Genomic DNA, 11,381 nt, shown 5'->3' with positions numbered 1-11,381 from the left:
TACTAATGGAAATAACTACTGAAATGAAAGACCCTGAAATACTAAACTCTATTATCAAGTACCATGTACATTTTTGTTCTGTTTCTTTTCTTTACATCAATTTGAGATCTCTGAGAATTCAAAAAAGAACAATAATAGCAGGTCTGATTCAATATTCAAAGCTTTCTACTGTCACTTCCATTGACTGAATTTGATTTTCATTGAACCTTAATTATTTCAAATAATAAAGTTACTTAGTATTTTTGTGTGTGAAACTAAATTGTTTACATGTAGACACCTAGTGTCATTTTGATGCTATAAGCCATCCCACTTGGGCTTCAGTTGCTCCTTCAGATCAGGGCATGGATTTCCATAGGTTCTATGGCATGTCCATGAAGCCCATTTGCATGTCCTGAATATGCAAGAACAGCTAAAATAATACTAGATACCTAAGTTAATGTAAAGTTAATGTAGCTGCATTTTGGCTTTCGTCTCACCCTTACCTGCATAAGTAATACATAGCATTATCTTTACTTGCCTGGAATAAAACTAGCAATGAAACAAATATGTCGCACCAGATTTCCTCTTCCTAATCCTCCTAAATACACAGGTTTTCTGAACTAAATTATTCTCAGTCATGGAAAGAGGAAATAATACTTATTCTCTAATAACTGACATTTTGATTTTTGGAAGTCAACAAGTTTGACTTCCATAGCAAACTGATGACACCTCAAAAATATTAATAAGGAAGTTGATTTTTTAAGAGAGACATGTGGTCAGATCCTCAAATTACAGAAATTAGTATAGCACCATCAATGTCATTATCTCTATGCAAATTTGAAAGAACTGAGAATCTGACTTTCGTATGTAGTATAGGAAAATTTTCTGTCAGAAACATATGTACAAAGAATATGAAGAGCTTGCATTTGTATATACAAATAGGTAAGACATCAACAGTAAACTGAACTAATATATCCTTTTACTTTGAGTTTATCAAGACTTCAATGCTAAGTTTAGCATACATATGTAGACATGTAGTAATTAAGCTGATCTTTCACTCTAGAAATAGAAATTAGGAAAAAAAAAAAGTTCATGCATAGTCAGTTTACAAAAGATTTTCTTTGAGGAAGATAAATGCAGGTCAGAATTTGTGTTTTGGCACCATGTCAGTCATGCACAGAAATTGAATGGCCTTACTGCATTCTGGACAAGATGCTTCTGTCCACACGACAAGAGTGAGAAGCATTGTGTTTAATTCCCAAACAGTTCTAAACTTGTGCATGCAGAATTTGTTGCCTTCTTTAAAAAGTTACCTTTAAGAAAAAAGACATTTAAAAAACTGGTTTTTTTCTTTTTCATTGTTAGAGAACAGTTCCTTGATTTGCTTGAAAGGCAGCCAGGAATAAGCTTTTTCTTTTCTCGTGAGTTGAAAAAAAATACAAAATTATACAGAATAAATAGTAAATATAAATCTAGCTAGAATTCATTGCAAAAATAAACCTGCAGTGTTCTACTTTTTTTACCTATTTTTCCCACAACACTTTATTTTCTTCTAATTTCAGAAAATATAACATATTTTTTGTACAAACAGCTAAATACTATTAATCTTCCTCATGTGTGTGTATTGTTGCGGTTATTTTGTCTGGGAGTTGCTTTTGGGTAGGGTGGGAAAGGACCTGTATTTGCACTTGGAAGTTCCTAGCCACAGCAAACTCGTTTCCTCCAAGAATATTTAAAGCCAGCACAGAAGTTATTTATATATAGAGAGAGAGAAAGATAAAAAAAATCAAACTTATTAAACATAGTAACATATTTACAGCTGATTCTCAGTAGCTTTTCAAATTGCCCAGGATTATGAGTTGAAACACCAGTGATGCACAATATTTTATAGCAGCAGCTCAAGAAAAGATTGTCCAAACTTAGGTAAAGCTATCAGATAGGGAAAGTAACAAAAGGCTTTTTTTTTTCTTCGTTGAAGATGTTGGGTAAACATAGTTACATATTTTTCCTTCCACATACTGATACAGAATGCACATGATGAAGTTCCGTGTAAAATTCCTAAATATTTGCAGGCTCTGGGTGCATACACAAAAATATTTTCTTTTTTTTTTTTTTTTTTAACTGACATTTAGTATGACAACATTTCAATTCCTTTCATATTTATTATAAGGGTATGTTAGGTGTAGTTGTAGACAACGGTCATGTATGCAGTGCATGTACTAACCTAACCAATACACTCTAACTTTATAACTACAAACACAGGTGTTTTTTTTAAAAAGGAATCTAATTAAACTGAGGGAAAAAAGAAAGAGTAAAGGTAACAAATATTTTTTCCATAGGTTGGGTACAGAATGGAGAGTGCCATACACACCTTTTTAAAATGTTGAGGAACATTGCAATAGGCAATCTTCCTCCCACAGTTCAATCACACAAAGTTCATGTTTAACTTGGGGTGAGACATATTGCCTGCACACAAACCCATGGCTTCCCACAGTGATCCCTGAGTTTTTTTTGCTAGGATTACTGCTGTGCTTAAGTTCTGACTGTTGACATGTTATTATAAGGCACTTTTATTTACAATGGTTCCAACTTAAAATAGAATTACAGAAATGCGGCCCCAGCCCAATTTATTATCACTTCATGTTTGCTGCTCCAGGACTTCCAGGTAGTCAGGCTCAGCATGTAAATTAGCTTTGAGTTCAAAATACTCATTTTTAGTTTGTTCTAGAAAAACCTTTCTTGGCCTGGAGTACATGAGTGTCTCCATTAGCTTCAGCTCCTCATGTGTTCCAGGATAATGAACTTCCATGTCAGGCTGGAGCTGGACAATATTTTTTCTTAGGTATTCCGTGATCCCTAGTTGCTGCAGTTCTCTCTCTTTTTCAAGAATGTTTCTATACAAGCAGCTGGCATCCTGAAAAGACAGAAATTCAGCAGATTGATCTGTAGCCTTATATTTGACATTTGAACCTGTAAGAGGTGAACTGTTCTCTCTTTCCAGGAGACTTCGGCGGAGATGTTTGGAATCGTTAGCTTCCTTCTCACTTCCCTCCTCCTGTTGCTCAGTATGCTTGGGGCTGAAGGATGGGCTGCGGTAGACCTGAACCAAGGGAGTAACCATACGTTGCTCATAGAGAGTTGCAGCTGGGCGCTCCATTGTGTGGTGGTGTGTGGTCTTATGCCCATACATGCTGTACTGAAGGTGAACTGGGCTACTATCCCTCATTTGTTCATCCGCTTGTTTCTTTTTGCATCTTCGTCGGCGATGCAGAACAAGAACAACTATTCCTGCTGCACAAAATACAATAGTTATAAACACAATTAGAAGTCCTAATATTAGAACAGAAAGCGGGACAGCATCTGTAAGGGATCGCAGGATGGTGTCTGCGGTGTTGGTAGTAGTAGAAGAAGTTGTCACAACCACAAAACTGGCATGAGTTGGTAGGGCAGGGCTGTTTATTAAACCTGGACACAAGACTTCACTGTTCAGAGATTTCAATTCTTTTTTTGCTAGGTGTCCTGGAGATTTACAAAAAATATCACCCATCATTGTATTCTTACTCAGTTTTTGTATCCATTTTTGCAGCCCAACTGAATCACAGGTACAGTCCCAGGGGTTGTCTTCAAGTTCAATTTGTACCAGCATATCCAGTTCATCCAAGACGTTGCTCACAGGCAAATGAGCAAATTGGTTTGTTTTCAGATTTAATCTGGCTAGTGGAACACCTGAAAAAATATGGGGTGGCAAAGTCTGCAGAAGGTTGTTATTTAAGTAGAGGACCTTAAGTTTTGGCATTGCATTAAATGTCCCTGGCAAAACTTCTTTGATAGCATTATATTCAAGGTACAAGTATTCAAGGTGCTGAAGGCCAAAGAATAGATTTTGACTTAACTTTGTAAGGTGATTGCCATTAAGATATAATTTCTGCAGTCTAGTCAGATTCATAAAGGATCCTTCCTCGAGGTTTTCAATGCGATTGTTCCCCAGGTGAAGCATTTCCAGGCTGGCATAGTCCACAAGATCTGATTTCAGTAATGTCTGAATAATGTTTCCAGCTAGAATAAGCTTTTTAGGATTTGGAGGAGGGGGTCCTAAATCAGACAAGCTTTCAATATTTCGCTCCTGGCAGTGCATGAGAACTCCTGAGAGCATATGGCTGGTGCAGTGGCAGGGGACGGGACAATAGATTCCTGGAAACTGAGTAGTAGGCTTTGAAGTATGAAACGTTAATCTTGGTTCTTTAGTAGGAGCTTTCAGGATAGGAATTACCTTAGTTGATAGGTGACTAACACTAATAGAGGTCGTTACAACCAAGGGCAGTGACCCTGAAGGATCTTCAAGTTCATTGACAGGATGAGTGGGACAAAGTGATTCTTTTTTCAACCGGCTTAAGATGCTGCCTTTGATAACTGGAGGACTATTGCATACAACGTCACCTATTATTGACTGAGGAGGCATGTTTTCTAGCCATATCTTCAGCTGCAGCAAATCACAGTTACAGGCCCATTTATTGTCTTCCAGCTGAAGGTCTAGTATTCTACCAATATGTTCCAAAAAGCCAACATAGGGCAGTGTCTGTAACTGGTTTCCGCGAAGATCTAAATGGGTCAATGGCACAAAACGAAATATGTTTGGAGGAAGATACTCAATGGCATTATCATTCAAAATAAGCACTTTAAGCCTGTTGAGCTTGCTAAAGGCACTTGCTTCAATCACTGTGATGAAATTGTTGTCTGCTTGAAGAAACTCCAAATTTTCCAATCCATTAAATGTATCTTCTTTAAGTGTTTCTAAAGAATTGTGATTGATATGAAGTTGCTTAAGAAGGCTGAGACCATTGAAAGCCCCAGGCTCAATATCTGCAATATTATTAAAACCAAGATGTAGAGAGATAGCATTCACAAGGCCAGCAAAATCATTCACGTGTAACATAGTCAGGCCATTGTTTAACAGATTAAGATGGAAAGGCCGTGATGGTGGGACATTTATTTCTGATACCATCTTGATGCCTCTTTCTTCGCAGTTTATAATCATGGTCTCATCCTTTTCTTCACAGAAACACAAACTCTGGCAAGATCCTCTCACTGAAGAAAAAGAAGGCTGTGACTGGAAAGGATCAGATGCAACCACAACTGAATATAGAATAAAAATCCAGAGCTTCATCTTGCCTAGCAGATTCTATAAAAGAAAAAAAGAAAAAAAAGGAAAAAGGAAAAGTAATAGAGTCATGATTTCACAAGGTTGATTTTATTTGATTTTTTTTTCTGGGGTGGGGGGGAGCAATAACCATTCGTAGTACTTGTCATTGAGCTACCTCACCTTTCAAACAGTATTATATTGTGTAAAACATTTGAATGATTTTCTAAGCAGAGAAAAATAGATTTAGTTTAATATACTGAATCAATAAACAGTCGTAAGGGGAGTGCTTCAGTACTCTCACGCTGATACATGAAAGTAGGAGATAACTGAGAGTGTGTTGTCTTTATATACCATATAGAATGTTTTGCGAGTGGACAGCAGTAACAAGTTACTGCCCTGAGCAACTTTTATCAATGCTAATATAATATTTTGGATTGTTGTTTTGTGTCACCATATAACACTGTAAATTTTAAAAGTACCTTGCTAAGCTCAACTTAATGGTGTCCAGCTGCTGAAGAGAAGAAATAAGATTTAGTTTGGTTCAACAATGTGTTGTGAGCAAAAGCCCATTCAGCCAGGATAAAAGGAATCTCTCCTTTGGTTCTGTATTATGTACGTAAATCAAAAGATATTTCCTCTGCAATCCTTGCACCCCCAAACTGAAAAGGAAGTAGACAAAGTAATTCTTTTTCTTTACTTAAATCTTAATGCACATGTTATAGTTTGTGGATATTTAGTGACAGTGGGAACACAGCACATAGTAGTGTAATGTTTGTATATAATATACATAAAATAATTGTGTATACAATTAAAATAGAAGAGAGAACTGACAATGCAGTACATGTCAGAAGAAACAGGTAGGCAAGGGGCAAACTTTTTTTTTAAGATTAATTATTAGACTCCTTCCAATTATTATAATCATTAATTACCACAAAAATTCTGAAATGTACATTCAACTAACTGTGCTTTACGAGTTAAAAATGATCACCAGTATCATCCGTATGTTACGTAATTTAAATTATCATCTGTCAAGCTGATCTTGAGCTTTGAGATACCTGATAAATGCATCATTACAGTGCAACTATGGAGTCACAAGCAAAATTTACATGTTGAAATCAAGCATTTGTTATCATTGGTTTGAATTAATTTATGCTACACTCCATTTGAAGATTCTGTTTCTTTCTGTCAAAGCTGTCTAATTAGCAAGAACAATGGTAATTTCTGATATATGAGATGGAGTGAAATCACTGTTTATAATCTTTAATTAAATATTTCCACATTTCCTAAAAGAAAAAAAAGTCTTACAATGGAATGGATGATTTAAAACACAAGAACTTTTTTGGGGTGCGCTATTTATTCTAGGACTGAACTAAGCACATTTCTTAAATAATCCATCTAATAAATGTCACTTGGTCTTTCAGAGTAAGCTAGTGAAACATGGAGTACAGAATGTCACTACACAATTAACCAGCTGAAGTGTTAATTTCTGAAAGATTAGAGCCTTTTACAAGAATCTATTCAATTACATGCATGAACATTCTTACAGTGTGGTCATATGACTTGGTATCTCATCAACACATATTTTAATTATCTTGTACCTTTGTTACAAGCAACACCATTTCTCAAGGCTTCCCTTAAAATGGATTGCAAAGATTTATATATGCAAGCACTTAAGTGCTGTGGTATGAGTATTACACACACACTCACACAAACGCAACAGCAAATGTGTGCACAGTGAATTATGTTTTTCTCCATTAGTAGTTCCTGATAAGTGGGAGTAGATGTATGTGTTTAGAAGTAGTAAGTGCAATTCACAGTGTGAGAAAAAGTGTCCCTAAAAATATGACCTTTTATCTTTGTTTCAGTAGAACAAATAATTTTGTTGTCTCATATAATATTCCTTGAACTCCAGCTGCCTATGCTTAATGTGTATGTCTTTAAGTTTGTTTTCCCAAGAAGTATTGGATAAGACACAACATGTCAAGATGTTATTCTGAAGTGTGCAGAATAATTCTAGGATGATATTACGCTAGAGAGTTATTCTTGCTTTACATGCGTCAGTATCCTTTCCAGTGACCCAAGGTAAAAAATGCAGGCTCTAAACACAGATGCCAGCTTCAAACCTACTGTATGACTAATTAGACTTTATTTCTGCAGGAATTCCAGCTTCAATCTGCACCAAATTCAAACTGCACTTATAAAGTCCCTGAGCAAAATGAAATGGGAAAAAAAAAAAATCTGAAAAGCATATTGCATTCTAGTGCATACGGAGAAATTAGGTTATAAAAATGAAAGCCCTCCTCTCAGAGATAAAAGTAACAACATTTGTAACCAATTGGAAAACATTCCCATTTTAATCATCTTCATACTTCTGTGGGCAGCACTGCCAGAACTCTCACACACACATCTACACATAACAAAAAATAATAGGAGAGTTGTATTCTGTTTTTTCCTTTTTCCAGGTTTTTTTTTTTTGGTCTGAACACTTAGGAATATGTAATGAAGCTCTCGGTGGGCTACTATTGTAAAATAAAAACTGCTTTCAAGTAACAGATGATCAACATTTAACTGAAAGAATTCAGAATAAAATAAAATTTAATTAAAAGACTTGACAAAGCTGACCTTTTTCTGTTTCATGTGGGGAGGTTTTTCAGCAAATTCTACGTGGTAACTTAGGTTTGTTCATTTTATCTGCTTTCGTGTAAGTCACTACTAACTGCATACTCTAACTAAGCTTTTTGCAGGAGGAATTCTAAAAGACTAAAAAATGTCACAGTCCTTTCTACGAGGCAAAGTTGAATACTTCCAGAAGTAGTCACCTTATAGCAAAGGCATCACATGCTTGACAAGTAATAATCAATGTGTTTTTAAAACATTGAAATAGCTTGTTTCATTGTACTTGGGGTTTTGGTTGGTTGGTTGTTTTAATTCAGATATTTAAAAATGCATGTTGAAGAATTTCAAAGCCTCAAGCTAAGAATTGGTAATTTCTAAAAGCCTTCAGGATTGTTTATTAAATTCTGAAGGGAATCACAGTCAGATGATGCATTTCAGACCATTCTTGCACTTCAGGAAATAAAAGCAAACACCCATTCCTCCCCCCTCAAGGGATCTGAAATCAGTGTTTCCTTAATACACACATTCTAAACAGTTGGCAGTTTGAATAAATGTACCTGGCAGACTGTTTGAAATACAGTATAAACTGCCATCATATAACATAAATGTTATACAAAGTCATGCAGAAAAATAAATTTAACTGGAACTGAGAAATTATTTCCTCATTTGCTAAGCTAATTAACTAACTGGAATCTTTCTTACCTGTACAGCAGTAACACTCCCTGAAACGCTCAGTAATGCACAGTTGGAGCAGCTGTTTCAATGCGATGTAATTTTTCCCTGTGAAAAATGCACACTTTCTTCTGAGTTTCACTTTGTTGCACGCTCTGGTAATACTACAGCTCCATAAAGTTAAAATCCTTGTTCAGAAGACAAAGTACAAAGAGTTCGACTGAAAAAAATCTTCCAGGCAGCGTGCACATTAGACCATCCTGTAAGCAGTTGTCCTTTTTCCTCAATTAAAATTCACAGCATACTTCACAGCTATGCTGACTTTTCTGCATATAGTTAACTGTTTGCAAGCATTTGGATGCAGTAAACAAACAAGATGCTCAGCAGAGCTTGACTTGATCACTTGGTTTGTCAGATTTTTAGATCCAGGCTGCTTCTGTGTTCTCTCTGCTCTTTCTAGTCTTTCTTGTTAGCTCAGTTTGTTATTAGTCAGATTGCCAGGGGCTGGGAGGTAGGCGTAAATAAAGAGACTTCTTGGCTTTTGACTCAGCCTTTAAGCCCTTCCCCACCAGAGAGCTTTAATCTGCCAATGTCATTTAATACAAGATACAGCTCCACCTTGAGACAGATCAGCTCCTCCTCCTCCTGCAATTTCTCTCACCTCCTTTTTCCCTTATCTAAGTGAACCTCGGAAAGTTAAATTCAGCTAAAAATCTTCTAGACTGCTTAAGGTCTGTTAATGGCTGATTTTGCAAAACAGTAAACATCCACTGCAGCTCTTGCAGTTTGTTCTCTTGGGCAGATCTTGCATTTAGTTTATGTCTGCAAATGCTTGCTTTAGAAACTGAAAGCATTCCAGCCCCAATACCCTCCACAAAACACACCACAAGGGAAACCTTGTCCTCTGGAAAATATGTCTATCACAATGAAGTGCAGGATTATTCAAATATATAAATGAGACAGTACAGTTCTCAGTTCAGTCCACTCAATGTGACTGGGATAGGGATGAGTATGTGGATGAGTATGTATAGTTGTACATACTTTATTTCTGGAAAAAAAGAAGTGGAATATTAGTCGTTATGCTTGCACAATGATTGCCGTCAGTCCTTTTTAAACTGCCCATCTTGTGCTGTAGGAAGAAAACTGGATTGATTGTAATTGTCTGTTTTACAGATGTTAGCATAGTGTGTTGGTATCTATCCATGTGAGATTGTATTGTATTCGCATGAAATATTGCTTTCTTAAAAAACGGTCGGAGGGGCGGCTATTCTTAAAGGCATGTATCATGCTTAAGGTATTATTTTCTTTGTGCTCATAAACAAGTAATTAGCAGGTACAGTGAGGCTACAGGAAAATGTTTATTCCATGCAAAGAAGATTTTCCTCATCCCTCCTGCACTGCATGGGATTGTTTTATATGCTGCAAATACTACTTCCTTGTTCATTCCACTGCTACGGAGCCGCTAAACCTTTTGGTGAGCAACAATAGATCTGGTGCTTCAGCATATTTACCCCGCACACCATACCATTTCTGGTTTGTTCTTATTGTATCTTGGATTACTTTACAGATTGTTTACTACAGCCTCAACACCAGTCAGATTCCAGTAACAACATTTGTGCTGGAAGCTCTCCAGGTGGCCTCATTGGCCTTTGAAGGGGTATTGTGATCTACTGTTCCCTGTGATGAAGGCTATCAAGATCTTGTCCTCTATATATATACACACACATATATACATATATTTATATATATTAGGCATACATATATATGCCTTGGCTTATTAGGATGAGTTCTTTAGCACTTAATTTTCTACAGATAAAATATATAACTTAGCAAAGTAATAAAAAAAGATAAAATATTCCTAAGAAACAGCAACAATTTTATTTCCATTCATTTCAACACATCACTTATTTGATTGCATTTTGCTGCTTTTAATGAACCTTGTCACTCTATCTTGACTTGTAAACATTTTACTGTTAATGTTCAAAGATTCTCAGCTATCTGTGTCCGGCCAAATAAATCAGTATATTCTTTATTAATTTTGAATTTATGGATTGTAAGTCAGATTCTTTATAATTTTTACTGAACATTTTACAGGTGCTCACACTTGTGGTTGATTGTTTCAGGTGGAGAATATCTGTAAATATAGATACTCATATCAGAAGTGAAAACATCATTCTTTGCTTTTCAGTTAACATCCACAAGAGTAAAACCTGATCACAAAAATATTTCCAGAAATCAACTACTAAAAATAGAACAGCATTTCCTAACCATAGACAGTTAAAAAACACCAATAATGGTTATCAATAATGGTTGTCTTTCCACAAACTGTGTATTTACCAGGTTTATAAAAATACAGCTAATGCTTGTTTTCCCACCACAATTTTATGAATCATTAAGCAGGTTATTATAAAGAATGTGACTCTGCAAGTGCATCTGCATGGACAGTGTTGAACTGACATGGAGTTTGTATCCTATACTTTAAACATTCACCTTTATCGATTGTTCTGACAATTTTTAAATTTGTGAAGCTGTATAAATAAAAACTAAAACTGTCAGGCTTACTTACTTCCAAAAAGGCCTTAAGCTTTTATGTAATTTCTCTTTACCTCTTAACAAAAAACAGCATCTCCATAGATCAGAAATGACCATACCCCTCTAACTATACATATATTGTGTAGAATTCTCCCCCAGCTGGTGAGTGTTCGTTCTTATCAATATATATATGTAGAGATAGAAATTTTAATGCTATTAAGCATATAGGCCTTGTATAAAATCCTTAAAAGATGATGTTCTAATATTGTGTACAATGTTTTATTAAATTCTGTGTTATATGGTAAGCTGTGCAAGTTTCTTTTACTGTATACATTTCAGAGGAAACACCTGAGCCTGAATTACATAATTTGTAATTTTTGGTATGATGAGAAAATGCCAAGGAAGGGTCTTCTGGAATCCATTGTTTTCTTCTTAGCAATAC

At 35.7% G+C, this 11,381-nt stretch overlaps 1 protein-coding gene across 1 annotated transcript; it reads right to left on the bottom strand.

The window, feature by feature from the left end:
- Positions 1–2,254: 2,254 nt before the first annotated feature.
- SLITRK6 (SLIT and NTRK like family member 6) lies at positions 2,255–8,976 on the bottom strand. Its single transcript, XM_030036674.1, has 2 exons — positions 8,438–8,976; positions 2,255–5,158 (listed from the first exon to the last, which is right to left on the bottom strand). The coding sequence occupies exon 2, from the start codon at positions 5,141–5,143 to the stop codon at positions 2,618–2,620; it is 2,526 nt and encodes an 841-aa protein (XP_029892534.1). The 5' UTR covers positions 5,144–5,158; positions 8,438–8,976; the 3' UTR covers positions 2,255–2,617.
- Between the last annotated feature and the right edge of the window lie 2,405 nt (positions 8,977–11,381).

This window comes from Aquila chrysaetos, chromosome 14, assembly GCF_900496995.4.
Source record: "Aquila chrysaetos chrysaetos chromosome 14, bAquChr1.4, whole genome shotgun sequence".
Taxonomy (NCBI): Eukaryota; Metazoa; Chordata; class Aves; order Accipitriformes; family Accipitridae; genus Aquila; species Aquila chrysaetos.
The sequence above is the reverse complement of the archived record's forward strand: the minus strand, read 5'-3'. Positions and strand labels throughout refer to the sequence as shown.

Excerpts from the sequence above, each read along its gene's own strand:
- SLITRK6 (XM_030036674.1), bottom strand. The coding sequence starts at position 5,143 with ATGAAGCTCTGGATTTTTATTCTATATTCAGTTGTGGTTGCATCTGAT.